General features: G+C 48.9%; 1 protein-coding gene across 20 annotated transcripts in view; it reads right to left on the reverse strand.

Annotated features, from left to right (window-relative positions):
* Nucleotides 1-1218: 1218 nt before the first annotated feature.
* EHMT1 (euchromatic histone lysine methyltransferase 1) overlaps nucleotides 1219-16563 on the reverse strand; it is a 121611-nt gene continuing 106266 nt past the window's right edge. For all 20 annotated transcript variants that reach the window (XM_055799259.1, XM_055799228.1, XM_027778161.2 and 17 more), the window contains 8 exons: nucleotides 15980-16147; nucleotides 15451-15595; nucleotides 14406-14483; nucleotides 13118-13233; nucleotides 10707-10793; nucleotides 6300-6378; nucleotides 3163-3338; nucleotides 1219-2868 (listed from right to left, as the gene is read on the reverse strand). In XM_055799259.1, the coding sequence (XP_055655234.1) occupies nucleotides 2685-2868; nucleotides 3163-3338; nucleotides 6300-6378; nucleotides 10707-10793; nucleotides 13118-13233; nucleotides 14406-14483; nucleotides 15451-15595; nucleotides 15980-16147 (1033 nt within the window). In that variant the 3' untranslated portion in view covers nucleotides 1219-2684. The remainder of the gene's footprint in view (nucleotides 2869-3162; nucleotides 3339-6299; nucleotides 6379-10706; nucleotides 10794-13117; nucleotides 13234-14405; nucleotides 14484-15450; nucleotides 15596-15979; nucleotides 16148-16563) is intronic.

The raw sequence follows: 16563 nt of genomic DNA on the forward strand, positions 1-16563 counted from the left end.
AGCAGAAAAAACTCATTTCTCATCGACCCAACGCAACCTGCAGACTCCGCGTTTTACTGACCAGCTGCCTGCAAGCCACCCGCCCGTCAGTGAGGATGCTGAGGGCATCCCCGGGGCTCTGCAGGTGATGAAGGCTCCTGCCAGGTGGGGTGAGAGGTGGGCAAGCGTGTGAGGCTACAGCTGAAGCCCTGCCCATGCCTGCCATTCCCGGCTGGCATCGGGCCGGGCTTTTCCTGCTGTTTATGAATATTTTTATGAGCTATCGACTGGCAGTGACTCAGTCGCTTATTCTCAGGTTGACGGCGAGGGCGCGCGGTGGTTGTGCTTAGTCACGCAGCCCCGGCTGCCCCCACCCGCACCTGGCACCCTGGGGACCCCCCAGCTCTGCTCCCCCAGGACATGCACCCCACAGCACCCCCCAAACCCAGCCCCTGCCCTGGCCACAAACCCGTGGAGGCCCACAGTTCCTCCCTGTGCCAGGAAACAGGGTTTGCTGGCGAGTAGGAGATTCTCCCCCTTGCCCCTTTCCTTGGGCTTTTTCATTTAATTTTATTTAATTGCCTCCATGCAGGTGATGGGGAGGCATGATGGGTCCCTCCGCGCCCTGCATGGCCGGTGGGTACCAGCACTGCCCAGCCCCAGCCAGAGCCCAGGCTCCCAAACAGGACAACTTCGACCGAAGGATTATACAGAATTTAAAAACCAAACACCAAATCCCACAAAATAAAAAGCAGACAGTCACGCTTCTTTTTTCTTGCTTGAAAGTATGCAGGGTTCTTTTGGCTTTTGGGTTTTTTTGTTTTCTTCGTCTTCCTTTTGCACCCAAGGATGAGAAGCTCACACCCGGCCAGAGGTGCCATCCCCACCAGCTCAGCCCCATCGCCGCAGGCAGACAAAGAGGCCAAACTCCTTTTAAAGCACTTTTTTTTTTTCTTTTTTTATTGATTTCATTGAAAACAGAACAAGAAAATGATCAGAGCCAAAAGACTGCTCCTTTAAAACTGTCAAAAACATTAACAGAAAAAAATAATAATAATAAACATGACGGCTTTATGAATGTTCTAGAAGAGATGAACAAAAAAAACTGTTACTGCACTAATTACAGTATTTAAAGGTATATGCAAAAAAAAAAAAAATTAAGATAATGACCTGCCCAGCCACCACACAAAAGGTGATGGCAAATTTATTCACACTACAATACTAACAATTTAAAAAAAGTTTTGTTTTTTTCCTGCATTTTTATACTAAAATCACTTTGTTCTTTTTATACAATTGATAAGTTTATATTCACGTGGTGAGCAAAAATCACACCAGAATCAGCACCGTTTTTGTTTTGTGGTTTCTTTTTGTTGTCGTTTTGTTTTTTGTTTTTTTTTTTTGGTTTTTTGTGGTTTTCTTTTTATTATTCTTTTTAATGCTAGTCCCCAATGTTTCAGTTAATGGTAAAAAATAAAACAGTTTATTGAAACCTCATAGCATGTGGCTTAAAAATTAATCGAAGGTGCCCAGCATTGAGAAAAGTGATGGGAACAGACGAGCTGGTAGCATCTTAGGATCTTCTTGCCGTGACACGTCCTGTCTGTTCGCCCCAGCCGGCAGACGTGAGTCGAGGTTCTCTATAATATATATCTCATTCATTTTATTTTTTTTAAAAAAGAAAAAAACCTGATTTTCTTAAGAAGTTAGTGTCTTGTACAATCCCCTTCGACCTTCCCTCTCTAAAACCGCTACTGCGATGGGGCGAGGGAAATCCTTCCACAGACGAACCGAACACTGAGACAGTAACACGGCCAAGCGGCGCAGACGAGCTGGTTTGTAACGGAGAAAGCCTGGGAGGGAGCGGGGTCTCAGGGGAAGTGTCTCTGGTCGGCTCGGGAGAGGGCCAGGGAGCAAAGGGATTTGTAAGGGTTGTGGGTTTCTTCTCCTCAGAAGAGAAAAAAGCCGGTGGATTTGGTAACAAGGAGGGTATTTGTTAGAAATGCCCTCTAGCTCCTAGGGAAAGGTCCCACCGCAATGTCCTGTGAGATGTGGGAGAAAATCATGACTTGACTTAAAAAAAAAAAACCCAAACAAAAAAAAAAACCAAACAAAAACCAAACAACCAAAAAAACAAACAAACCAACAAAAACCAACCAGCAGAACCTGCCCTGGGGCTGTGCCAAGCAAACCCAAGTGCCAGCACCTCCCTCTCCCTCCCCGCTCCCCCCAGCTGTTAGAAAGAAAGTCCCATCAAGTATTCAAAGTTTATTACAAGTGAACTGGAGATGACTTGGCATGTGCGATCCATTCAATTAACAATATTCGGAGGACGGGCGGCTCTCCCTTGGCTCTGACAACACTTAGCACATTAAGAGATGGAGGCCAGGACAGCTTGCATGGAAAAAAAAAAAACGCAACAGCCACCCCTCCACACGCAACTGTGAAAACCAGCAGCTTTCCAGGACCAGGGAGGGGAGAACAACATCACGGAGGCGGGATTTGCTTTTACTTATTCCTCAAGTAACAGTCGGTGGCACAGCCCTAAGTGTCACGAACCCTTGGCTTTCCTTGAGTGGGTTTTTTTTGTGTGGGTTTTTTTTGTGGTTTTTGTTGTTGTTGTTGTTGTTTTTCTCTTTAAATGGAAATTCAGACAGTATGTGAATCTATAGGGTTAAAACAAGTCAGTCTCTGTGGAGCGGGGAGCCTCAAAAGGGGCCGGCTGCTGTGGCAGAGCTGGTGTCGGGGAGCCCATTTTCCTGCGTGTCCTGGGACGAGGTGCTCGCCTGCCGCTGGGCCAGTGCTGAGCTCGAGTGTTTGCACTTGGGTGAACCACACTGACAGCTGAAGTATTTGCCTTTGATGTCCCAGAACCTGTCTCCATAGTCAAAGCTGCAAGAGAGAGACAGAGATGGGGTCACTGCAAAGCAGCAACACTGAGGAGCAAAAGGGACCCCGCACCGTCATGAGATGCCGGGGTCGGCGACCCTCCGCGCTGCCACCATCTGGGTTTTTGCAAAGCTTCAGAGCATGGAGTGTGCTCGTGGGATCCCCGAGGGACCCTGGGGACATGGCCCGGGGAGCAAAGGGATGGAGAGAACCAGCTCAGGAGCAGCAGAGCTTTCACACTCTGCGCCCCGTCCTTCCCCACACAAGGCAGCGGCGGCCCCTGGGGACACCACCTACCCGATTTCTTCTCCAGCTTCTATATGCCTGGTGCTGAAGAAGGCAATCCTGGGAAAGCGGAGGTCCTGATGCGACATGAAGACTCGCACTGGGATGAGGTTTGGCTCACAGAGGTGGTTTATAAAGCGGCTGATGTTGCCATAGAAACGGGCATCTATGCAGTACACCTCTCCATCCTAGGGGAGAAACGTGGCATCTTTCATTAGATGAGGTTGGGTTTAGTACTATCCCGGCTACTTGTTTAAATAAAACAAATGATCAAACTACTGGTCGTTCCGCTAATAACTCTGGGAAGCTTCAAGAACAACCAGGGCAGGACACCCACTGTGGGTCTGAAGGGACTCAACACACACACACGTTTATATTCAACAGTATCCTAAAAATAAGAGTTTTCTGCAAGACACTCTGCCCCCACAAGCCCAAAGACCTTTTAAAATGCCCTGACACTGGCTGGACACCAGCTATCCCCCAGCCCTGCCCTGCTAAAGCACCGGTTTGGCGTAGCAGGATGGATGTTTGCTGCAGACAGACACCTTACGGGTAAAAGCTACTGGTTAGGGGAGCAGGCATCTTGTTTGTCCTCTAATTGAACATGACAGCTAGGAAACACAAAGCCAGAGCCTCCAGAAAACACAGGGTTTTGCAGATAAAAGTGAAAGTGAGAACACAGAAATTCCCTTTCCAGATTGCCCAGAGAGCAGTAATATTTTGTCTTCCTTGAAAATAAAAGAACCCCCCTCAGGGCTTTTTTATTCCAGCAGAGAATGACTGTGCAAAGCAGAGACTTTAATTACAGAAGCTAATTTCAGTTGCGAAGAGGCCAAAAGCAAAAGGATCCATTAGCAGTGCTCAAACTCCCTTTTGGGCAAGCACCTTGCAATCATTAATGGATGAGCTGTGCCAGATCACACCACCTGACTGGTGCAGGAGCCCAGGAGAGATGTCCCAACAACTGGGGGAGGCATCACCCCACACCGTCCCATATCACACACAGTATTACCAGCTCTAGTTTCAAGTCATTCCCGTCACCCCCTTGCTTTCATCCATGGGAAAGCCGTGGTTGGTGAGGACATCACCCACTACCACATCCAGTGACCATCTGGGAAGACCTGTGCTCTCTGCAAGCCGAGGTGTTTTTCTCCAGAGGTGCCTTGACCAACACAGGCGGTGACCTCACCGGGAAGCTGCTGAGGAGGACAAGTCCCAGAGCAAACTGCTTCCCACCTTGCTCTGAGGGTATCGGGAACTGACGGACACATGGTGGCAACCAGGGAGGAAAGGGAGAAAATGTGAATCTGCTCTGGGGGGAGGTGAGTCTCCTTAAGGGCGGGAAGGCACTGGGGTGTCTGAGAAGGGAGGATGGCCAGGAAAGCCCTTTGTGCCCGCAGGGGCCACAGGGATGCAGCAGGGATGCAAGCAGGGATGCAGCAGGGATGCAGCAGGGATGCAGCAGGGATGCAAGCAGGGATGCAAGCAGGGATGCAAGCAGGGAGGCAGTCCAGCCGCTGCCTCCCCTCGACAGAGTGCAGCAGGGCCACCCGTGTGAGCAAGGACCGAGGAGGATAAGCCTCCACGGGGGAAAGGGGTGGCTTAACATAACAGAAAGCACCCACAGCAGCTAAAACTCAACCTCACCTTTCTTCCCAGAAATAGCACGAGTTTTCCCAGCTCTCCAGTACAGAGACAAGAAAGCTATCCCTTCAACCGGCGGAAGCTCAGAGAGCATCTGCTATGCTATGCCTCCGTCCTGGGAACCCAGCAACGGCAGGAAGTTTTGGCGGTGTGACATTTGCCCTCTTTCAGTCCTAGAATGGGATGTGCCTGCAGGACCTGGTGCACTGAACGATTCACCATGCATGTGGACTCGAGTGACAACTCAAGGAACAGGGATAGCAGAAATGATGACCCAGCCACACCCTTCCACTCCAGCGCAAGCCCATTCAGGCCACCCCTCCAGGACACACCAGGACCCCAAGGCTGCCCGTCCCAGGCTTGGGATTCACACCCGGAGCCATTTCCCATCCCTCAGGAGGTCGCAGGACCCGGCTGGCTCTGCCCTGCCCTCCGCCTGGCCCAAGGGGCTTCTTTTGACCATCACTCAATGACCTGGTGCCTGGTTTTCTAGGGATGTTCCACGTTGAAGATACCCTGAAAAAACAATGCCTATGCCTGGATTTAGGTCTCCCTCCTGGCTTCACTGAAGGCTTTGTAAGAGCAAACGCAGAGGTTCTCCCTCAAGACAGACAGCCAGAGGCCAACCTAAAGGCAAGGCAAGGCCCGGGTGGGCTCTTGCTCATAAACACACAAACCAGGCTGAAGTCCCTGCTGCTTTTCAACTTTGTAATTACAGCTTTACCTCGCTGTTTTCAGACCGAGTGCAAGGCTCATTACTTACCTTTTTTCAGTTGCTGAATGTGTGTCACTTTAAAAAAAACAATAAAGCAAAGCTGCTTTGTCACTAGCTGACAACAGAAACAAGACAGACACTGTTTAACAGGCTTCCTTGGAAGCCACCCCACTCCTCTGAGTCCTCAGCTCACCGTTCTCCTCTCCTCCTTTCCCAAGGAAAGTCTGGAGTGATGGCCCTGCTTAAAAGCTTTAGGTTGCACTTGTCGAAGCCAGATTTCTGCTCCAAGACAGCCCTCCAAGAGCAGCACGGGGTAACTACCCGTAGAACAAGCCACAAGTCCCTGCCAGGGTATCTGATGGATCCCTTTGTAAGTGAACAGGGGGTTTTGTTAGTTTGGTGGTGGTTTTTTTTTTCTTTCAGTATTCCAGCTCATCTTTTTATGAAGAAATTACAGAGCTGCCAATCAACACAGCTGCAAGCCTACATATAAACACTTGAGCATCAAAAATGGAACAGCTGAACTCAGGAACCCCGAACGGTTTTGACAGAAGAGCACCTGGCATCAAAACTGGTGTGGGCAGCACGGACCGCGGTGGCCCAGTGCTGCTGGTAATAAGCCTTACCTCAGCCACTCTATATTTTTATTAAAACGCAGTGAGGACGTGGTCTTCCTCTTTGCAAGCTTTCAGATCGTGCTGCACGTCAAGATGGAGGCAAATATTCTCTTTGCTCTTTTGTAGAGGCAAGACCTTGGGTTTGTCTTGTTAGACACCTTCAGATACAGTACCTTGTTGTCAAGGTCGAAGAGGTAGGAGTCCTCTTCACGGACATCTGCCTCGGAATCGGATATCAGCTCACCAACGTACCTGCAGACAAACAGGAAAGGAAGAAATAAGACGCTCATGCAATCACAAGCTTGGGTTTAGACACCTCTTTCTGGGAAGAGGGAAAGAAAGGGATGCAGCCCAGCCACAGGCAGCAACCCACAGCCTTAGCAGTGCAGGTCACCTCAGAGCCACCAAGGCAAACCGGGCTTTGCCAATTTACGGCAGCTGAAATCTGGCTCCAGACTCCATCTTTTCAGGGCAACACTTTTAATATTAAAAATGGAGCCTTCCTTCCAACAAAATCTACTCTTTCCCGAGGACTTTGTTTCCTTTGGCAAATCACTTTGTTGGCCAAGATCAACACATTAATCCAATTCTCCTTATGTTCATGGTCAGACTCGTGTCCTGGCTCTCCTATACACCACTGCAGTACTTGCGCTGTTTACAGCCCAAAGTAAAATGTTTGTGTCTGTCCTTCCTGTATTTTCCTGGGTGTTGTGACTGATTACATAGGCTACATACCTTTGAAAGTTTTAAAAGTCTTAGGTAAAACCTAACCTGGCAAGATCCCTGGAAGGATCTAGGCTTCCTTCTCAACCCTTCTCAAATCAGAATACATCAGAGCTGGGATCCCAGTAACAACCACCTTGTTGGAAAACCAGGTGTAAGGCAGATTACAATCAGGTTCTCTGACCACCACGAAGCATGTGCTGCTTAGCCTGGCTGGTTTTGATGCAAACCCCCTTGCTGCAGCAGTCCCTGCTGCACTGGTGTTCCCACATTTGTCTCCCCATCTCCGTCTGGAACAGTTTTGGACTGTCAAGGTTCAACACCCCCTGCCCTGACTTGTTTGCAATCGGTAAGAGACACAAGGGGAGGGGTACTGAGCCGGAGCGAGGATACAAGAAAGAAGCAACAGCACAGCAGGTTCTGGTTTGCAAGTCTTCCTGGCCTGCGATGCTAATGCTAATTAATCATAAGCACAGGATCCACAATGCGAATAAAAAATCTTCGCAGCATCAAGAGAGACTTCCAGGAGCAGCAGCCATTATCACATTATTCCTCTGCAGCTCTCATAGCGTTCGCAAGCCTTAACCAACTGTATACATTTCCCCCTGTGGCTCAAGGCAGCGTTTCCCTCCAGGGCTGGGGGACAGGAGAGCCACAAGACGTTAACCTGGAGAGGACCCACGTGCTCCGTGACAAGGGATCAGTTGGCTGCAGTTCCCAGATCTGAGCGATCTGGCCAAGTTGCGCTGCCAGAGCATGAGGCTGCTACCGCATGTGATCCTCCCGTTTGCCCCCACTGCATCTTGTTATTTATTAAGCGCTCCCGTAAGGCTGCGGCATTACTGGAAATCACACGCTCGGTGGTGACCTGAAGTGATAGACGATGGCCACAGAGGGAGAGAAATTGCTGTAGCGTGGCACAGTAGCCAGCAGCAGCTGCAAAACAGCTGAATAATGCTGCACGGAGAGACACTCTGCTGAGGGACAGCCACTTCAGGTTTACAACTCAGTGAAACAAAACCCGACAACCTAATGAAAAATTGTTGGTTTGATGTTCCTTTAAAGACTATTCCTGTAACTCATTTCCTTTCCAAGCCTGCTTACAGATCAGATGGTTCCCTAGTTTCCCTAGTCCGAAAGTTTCCCTGGTCCAGAGTTACGGAGGGATGTGCAAGAGGTACGTGTTCCTACCCAGAAGAGCGCAGGAGCATCAGCCCCTTCATTTAACAACCCCCGAAGTCAAGCCAGCGTCCTTGTCAGCAAGGTGTTCAGCATGCTGGTGGCAAGTAACCACATCTCAAGAGGTTTTCAGTGCCACTCATCACCGCAAGATCAGAGGGTACTCCACACAGGGATCAAAACCAGCAGGGAGTCCCTAGCACAGGCTCCAGCATCTTCCCCAGGGTGTGGGAGATGGGATGCCTGGGGCTTCTCTGGCTGAAGGTGTAGCTAAAATATCTGGCTCAATGCAGATGGTATCTTACTAAAGCATCACTGTTTTGTACAGAAAATATTTGAAAACCCCACCATGCTTGTGCACTGAAAGGAACAGACCAGATCCTCACAAGCCTCTAGTTTCTGCATCCTGCTAATTCACAGCCTCTCCAGTAAAAGCCCTTGACCAGCTGTGCCATTTCCAGAACGAGCCGTTACACCACCTCACATTCAAAACAACCCACAGCAACATCAGCACAGGGTGAAGAACAGCAGCTTCTGAGCAGTGACACATTTAGAGGCCAGGGAGAAACCTGTACCCTGAGCATCTGCAAGTGGAAAGCTTAAAAATTCCACGGGACCCCACTGGGGCAGGGAGGGTGACCCTGCTTTTGGAGTGATTACAGAGAAAAGGGGAGAGGTATCTGAAGTACAGGACAGGCTGAAAAGTAGGGTGTGTTTAAGAAAGGCACTAAAAGAGGGTAGATTTAGATTAGGTGTTAGGAAGAGATTCTTCATGGCGGGGGCGCTGGCACAGGCTGCCCGGAGAAGCTGTGGATCCCTGGAAGTGCTCAAGGCCAGGCTGGATGGGGCTTGGAGCAACCTGGTCTCCCGGAAGGTGTCCCTGCCCATGGCAGGGGAGGCGGAACTAGATGATCTTTAAGGTCCCTTCCAACCCAAACCATTCTGTGATTCTACGATTTACACACAGAAACAGCCAGGACCAGCAGAGTTTTGCAAAATAAAAATGCTGTGAGAACTACAGTTCACATACGTGGGCATATGTGAAAAACTATGAAATAAAAGTCATCCTTACACCAATTATCATCCTTCTGAAGCAGCATAATTGCCATACAAAACTACTACCTGCTCAGGGCTCTAAACCAGGAGTTAAATGCAAAATGCTCTTCCACAAGAGCGAATCCTGGGAGCTGCTGTGTGCAAGCAGCCCCCGAGCACTGCTGGCACTGGGGCTTCTTTGCCAGAGATGAGGAGAAGAAGAAACCAGGTCTACAGGTTGTCCATAAAGAATCACAGGAAGGACATCAATGCAATGAAATCCAGCTTGAGGAGGAGAGGAGAACTGCGAGTTGAGTCGGTGAGCTGAGTAAATAATTTGTGAGAGTGATGGAGACTAGGAGGAATGCACCTGGGCAAGACATAAATTAGCTCAGCTCTTTAGTATGCAGCTCATTTAGATAATGAAGAAGATAGCGCCTACCACTGAAACAGTGTCAGCAGCTCCTGGCAAGGGTGGAGGGAAGAGTTAAGCATGGTTGTGGTATCTGCATCCCATCAGCTCTGATGTGCTCTACAACACACTCATTACACCGTCATGCAGGGCTGCCCCACTTCCTTGGGCTGCCTGTTCACCACAGCTTATTCTTCTCGTGTGTTAGCGTTCCAGTAGGATTTGGTCAAGTCAGCGCCTTTTTTCTTTGAGAGCAGTTTACTCGCAGGCTCTGGCTCAGCTCTGGGTGCTAAACCAGGACACCAGGACCTTTGGTATTTAACCTCACCTGAAGATGGACCTGAGACACTCCCCATAAACAGCAGTTTTAAGCTTCAACTCTGAAAAAAACATTTTATCATCTAGCAGCTCCTAACAGGGAAGAAATATCTGGCTGATCCACTGAAGATTTTTCTTATTTCCCCCCCCCCTTTTTTTTTAAATTCTACAATAAACTTCCTCAACCCCCAATCCAATTCTATAAAACATCCATAACTACTTCCACAAAACCCCAGCAGCTATTTCCATGGAGATCATGAGTCCAGCCTTATTTAGAAGGTCTTAAGTCACTGTACTATTGCAATGGAAAGAACATTTCCCAAAATATTTCCAAAATATAAAGTACATATACCACTTTAAAGCCTAAAAACCATGGGGTTTGACAGCATTTTTTTCACTTGACGTAAATCTGAACATTTTTTGTTCTTAAGTACTTTATTGAATCAGGGCCGAAACATGTGCTTAACGCCAAGCGCTTCATTGTTTTGCTGAATCAGACTAAAACCAGAGCTGTGACACTGGAAAACCTCTTGAGACATCAGTATTGAAACGGAAGAAGATCCAATATGAAAAAAGTTGCTTCAAAGTGCCTTGGCCTTAAATGTCCCATATCCACGATGAACATGTGAGTTGAGCACGTTCGCAGCACAACCCAAATGCATTTCCCACCCCCCCAGCACCGTTTGTGTTTCAGAGGGGTGAGAGCTGAGCACCGCTTCCAGCAAGACAGAGAGGGGTGGAGAAAGCTCCATGCCATGAGGAAAAGGACACACAATAGGAAATGGAGTCAGGAAACCTCTGACCGAGGGCAAGCAGCTTGGCTGGGTGACCACTTCTTTGCCTTAAAGAGGTGTAACGACCCAGCCCTCGGGAAGCACGGTTTGTGTGAGCTAATGAAAGCTGAATAACTTACTCGCACACAAAGGTTCCCAGTGGAATGTCTTGCATTGTTCGCACGCCCCAGCCCATCTTTTGTGTCCGGTAAAGCTGCAATCGAGTCCTGGAAAAGAGGAAACAAAGCCACCTTAATGGCAGCACTCTGCAGAATGGCAACGACTTTTCTGAGAGATGAGCAAAACAGCCAGCAACCTTCCTTCCACCACTGCAAACTCAAAGAGGATTTCAATATCCAACTATCCACCCCCCACCCCAGTTCTCATGCTGGCACCACTGTGGGTACGCTCCACTCCCACTGCTGCTCAGAGCGTGTGGGCAGATGCTGGGATGGAAACTGCCTGGGGACAAGGGATGGGCACCTGTTAACCCCTCCTCCTGCCCAGCTGCACCTTGTGAGGTCCACACGAGGGGCTGGGGAAGAGGGTACGGCACTGGATGCTCTGTGTGGTTACACTAGGATACCAGAATCCCACCACCAGCATTTCTTCTCCTTTCCATGCACACCCCCTGCGCTCAGGGGAAGGCAGGGAAGGTGGAAGGGGACTTAAGGCAACGCAGCTCTGCCAGGAGGTGTGCTGCAGGAGCCTACAGTGAGTTAAGAACACCTTGAGCTAAGTGCTCTGATCCCTTTGCCCTCTGCTGAGGCCAGTGCATTTAGCAACTCCATCATATCCAGCTCCCTGGCTGAAAGACAAGGAAGAAACACTGCAACCTGAAACTTCTTGGTGTAAGAGCTGCTCTGTGGAATTTTACTGATGGGGAGTTTATAGGCAGAGAAACAATCCTGTAAGTCATTCTGCCTCCTGCTCAGCCAGAACTTGAGTTAAGTGCAGGATGAACAGTCTCCAGGGCTAGGGAAGGCTCGCTCTTGTCCCCGAGGGAACCAAAACCCACTCTCAGCAACGCTGTTATCGGAACAAAGAGAAACCCAATGTCACCTTAACTTCATCCTGTTGCTTTCTCCAGTACTTGTCTCCTCTTCCCCCCACCCATCCCATCCTTGCACCGTCAGCTCAAACCAGGGGCTGTGCATTTTCCCATATTCGCTCACAACTCTTGCATCCTTCACCAGGGCAAAACATGACTTCATGAGAACGGCTGCCCTCAGAGAAACCAGTTATTAACACTGTATTTCAGGCTTGAGGAAGCTCCCCCATGTTTTGCCTCATCCATCACAGCGGAACAGAGAGCCAAGCTCAGGTTCAGGCTCTGCTGTCGGGACCAACACCGACAGCAGCAGGACCACGGCTCCGATCTCAGCTTCCCAGCTGAGCTGGGTCAGCCTGCCAGATGGAAACGTGTGTGCTGCCAAGCAGAGTTAATTTGGAGCGAATCTGATAAAGGAAGCACTGAAAATGGAGCAGGAGCACCCATGTGTCACACCGCAGCCCAAATGCGAGAGGTTCCCTGCACTGCCTCCCCAGGGACCTCAGGCACAGCTCTGCCATGCACCTGACGACCTTACCGCCAGCTTTCCAACACAGCTGCTCTCCCAGGCTCATGGCTGGGTTTCCAACCCTTCCCATCTTTCAGCACAACACTTTAGCAAAGCAAAAATGTAAAAGCAACAGCTCTAGCTGTACAGCTCCTAAATAAACACCCACGTAGACAATGGAGCACTGGAGCTTGGCAGGGAAAACCAGAGAGGTAAAGTTCTGTGGAAACACATCGAGCTTTTTCCTTACTTATTTTTAACATTTTGAAATGTCATTGAAACTACAAAGCTTGCAAAAAAAAAAGTGTTGTCAGTACTACAAAAAATTTGCAAAAGGCTTTTTTTCCAGTGGGATTCCTCTGAACATAGTGCAGTGGCAAACTTCTCCATAGCAGAGGTCCAAAACAAAACACGTACATTTTTAGCCTGGCACCAAAACCTGAACAGCCTAATCTGCAGCACCGGAGACCAAAAGGTATTCAGGTATGCAATTCAGGGGGAGTCACGCCAGTAGCTTGGAAATTTTAAGCAGCCAAGTCTGGGCATGCTGGCCTATATTTCTAATATAGACTGCTAACTCACAAGATCTTCTAAATTAAGGCTTTGCCGTTTCTGTTGCTGTTATTTTCTTCACAGATCTCCATCTGAGAAGTTACATCTAGGCTGTTCATGCAAACCCACCAGCCCTTTGTATGTTTCATGGTCAGGCTGATGAAAGAACACTGCGGTTCCTACACGACGTGGCAGGGACAGGGTGCAAATATTAACTGAGCTCATCAACCCACTGCTGCTCCATTCCCACCAGCAGCACGCAGGAACCCACGTGCATCCCACACTGCATGTGCGGTGGTACCTGCCCCACCTCCTGTCTCATCTCGGGAAGTCTGGGGCTTTTGTGGGTTCATGGGTGAGCTGAGACTAGAGAGCCAGAAAGCTCAAAAGTTTGGTGTTGGTCTTGCCAAGATAAGCTGCGTTTGGATCCTCCTTCTCACCTGAGCCCATTCTGCACCACCCGGTTCCTACAGGTTCGCCAGCACGAGCACGCGTGATTACACTCAAAGATCAGTGGTGGCTCAGCCATGTTGAATTCAGGCAGGAGTCGGCCATCCTGAAGAGGAGAGGCATTCAAGACTGGGTTAGTTGTCTGTTCCTGTGACCCCTCCAAACCAGAGGCAGGCCGAGAGCAGAAATTCCCCCAAGTGTAAGAACAGGCCAGAGCACCCCAAGGTGGAGACAGGCCCTGAGCTCCCCAAAATCAGCACCAGATCTCAACTTCTGCAGTAGTTTTCCTCCACTCCGACAGTGGCACACTTGCCACCATCACTGACAGCTGACAAACAGCAAGAAACGGTCTAGATATTTGCTGCCTGGCATCATCCTATGCACAACCAAAACCACATCTTACAGTGCTGTGCAAAAAGCCGGTGTGCATCACCATTATTATCATTTTGCAGTGCTGGAGGGGAGAAGCAGACGCTTAGTCTGTCTCTGGAATAAAGCCTAAACTTCCAGAGTACAAGGCCAGTACACCCAAGTTCTGTGAACCACATTATCTTATCTTCCCAAATAACAGTCCCAAAAAGGCTGCAATTCAATTATTTACCAACCACGTAGGATTAAAGAAGTGATAGATGCAGTTCATCATATTTAACAAATTTGGCTTTTAAGGCTTGAAAGATGTAATCACCTATTACCGTGTAAATAAAATGGCTACAAAGCAAAGAAAGATGCCAACGTTCCCCCTGGGAGAAACTTGCCGAGATTCACAGAACTTCTGATCTTAGCAGAACCTGTCCAAATATTAACCTCAAAACCTCCCTGGAGGATTGAAGCACACTTACCCAAAACAAACCAGGCTTCTGGCAATGTTGCAGTTAAAACATCTTTACTTTGTCTTCATCCAGAAGGATCACAATAAATAAAAGCAGGGGAAAAAAATCTCTCTACCACCCTCCCCTTGTTCAGATATTACAGCATTTCCTACGTTGCTCTGAAACGGAAGCCGTTTCACGCATGGATTATTAAATGTTCTCTATCACATGGGTATAATTAATGGCTCAGTTGACATGACAGTAACACAAATAAGTAACACTAGAAAAGCTTCCCTGAGTACTCATTTCGTTATTGTCACATACATCTCAAAGCTGGGACTACAACTTTAGGCATTTTAACACAAGAAGAGAGGAGTTGTGCAAGGAACTGTTTTCAAGGTACTACTGAACGTGCAAAGTTCAGCTCACAGGCACTGGTCTAGCCCAAGAGGAGGTTCTGTGTCCTCACCTTATCATACCAGCAGCGCATACTGAGTTGGCCACACATGCAGTTACTGGAGGAGCAGTCATCTATACACACACAATACTGGAAGAGAAGAAAAGGGGTTAACTCCACACCACACTCACTCAACTGAGAGAGCAACTTCTGTGACTGGGTCAGAGAGAAAACCTCAAGTCTTCACTTTCTCCTGCTGCAGCTCATTAGCCAGAAAGATAATCAGTCTCATCAGTCCAGTGGCATCTTCACTCCATTCTTTATTTCTGTGTGCAACGAATGTGAGGAAAGAATCTCACACTGAGCCACCTTCCTTTCTCATGAGAAGATGTTCCCCTGTGTCACTAACCTCCCTCCATGCCCTATGAGCTGTACTCCACACTTGAGGACAAGGCAAGCTCCAAGGAGGGACCAGAGCTGGGAGATGATGCAACATGATGTCTCAGTCCTCCCCTGCTGCTTGCTTCCTCCCACACAGGTGCTCCAGCTGGCTGCTTCCCCAGCACTCCACCAGCCAGCACAGTCCCACCACCAGCTGCTGCACAACAGGGGCTGAGGCATGGGAAGGTCACTTGGGCCACCTGAAAGCTGTGCCCAGAGGGGTCACCCTCACCCTGCGCTTCCTCACCTCTGCTTTCACAACCCAGTTCTTCAGGGACTTCCAGTACCACAACAGAGACCTTGGCCTGGATGCTGCAGTCGGTAGGGAGACAGCATGAGGAAGGTCTCCCACCAACTCACTAACTCTCCAGATACAGAACAGAGGAAAAGGATAAATGGGAGCCACATCAGCCAGCACAAGATGGCTGAGGCTACAGCACACGACTGAATGCAGAGGTTAGCTTAAGTCTTGGAAACAAAGAAAAGCAGAATCTCACCTCCTAGAGCAAGAGCTGGAGTTCAGGACTACAGCCTGAGCTGGAATTTGATGGCAATATTAGTACTAGACATAGACCATTCTGAATGCAAAACCTGTTCTGAGGTGCAGTGCACTGCAACATCTCTGAATGCACACACCAGGACAAGAAAAAACATGTGGATATGCACGATTCCTCACCTGTAAATGAGTGATGTTTCTATCAATGTCCATTGGGGAGGTGACGCAGTTCTGCGAAACATATTTGTAGTTGCTAGGACAAGGCTCGCTGTCCACTGAATTGACGCAGGGAATTGGGATCCGCTCATAACCCCGGGCGATGTCTCTGTCAGTAGGAGAAAGAGAATTGTCACAGGAGAAAAGCTCTGCTGAACAAGGGGCCATTCAGATGCCATCCTGGGGCAGAATTACTGTCTTTGATCACTGAGCACTCAAAGCCTGAAAGCATCACAGACTAGAACTGAGTTCATTTTTTCCCCGCCCCGTCTTACAGATTGTTCTGCTTGTGAGTATTTCCATTTGGAGGATGAATTTACAAACCAAGGTCTGAATCAGCATATGCTTCGTTCTTGCTAAGCCCAAACTGACCTTCACACTAATTAAAAAAGCTAAGCATACACTTGCAATCCTTTCTTAAACCAGGTCCCCTGTCGCCCCCGCGCAAAGGCTTTATTTCATGACCCACAAGCAAAGCCAGGCGTATTCTCACCTGCTCACAACCTTCTCTATCTGGGCAGGCTTGTCAGTAGATGATTCTTTGAGAGTCTTGTTCATCTGTAGGGCCACCCAGACCTGAGAGTTAAGGCTGGAGCACTGGAGTGGAGTCTCACCCTCCTTGTTCTTTAAAGTGACATCAGAGCCACGGGAAAGAAAGAGACTGCAAAACAGTAAGGAAGGATGAAGTTAAGCATTCCCCACAAGAAACCGTGCAAGGGGAAAACAAGCTGAATTGCATCCTCCAGCCAGCCCTTAAGGGACAAGGAAGAATCTGTAGTAGTGAATAATCACCTGAGTTTTCTTTATTAAGCATGGTTCAGTGAATCCTTCTAGGTGAAGGCGCTGGCAGAAGCCACAGACTGGAGCTCTAGGCACTCACGAGAGCTCCAGGCAAACCTCGCCTTGCTTCAGGCGTGACAGGTACCTGGCTGGTACCAGCCTAACTTCAGACAGGCTTGAAACTCTCCGACAGGGAAAGATATGGGGTGGGAAGAGGTGGCTGGAAACGGAACAGTCCCGCAGAAAACTGGTGTTGAACTTGGCCCTTGTTTATACTCACCAGCTTTTGGTGAGTAC

This window comes from Falco peregrinus, chromosome 1 (genome assembly GCF_023634155.1).
Source record: "Falco peregrinus isolate bFalPer1 chromosome 1, bFalPer1.pri, whole genome shotgun sequence".
Taxonomy (NCBI): domain Eukaryota; kingdom Metazoa; phylum Chordata; class Aves; order Falconiformes; family Falconidae; genus Falco; species Falco peregrinus.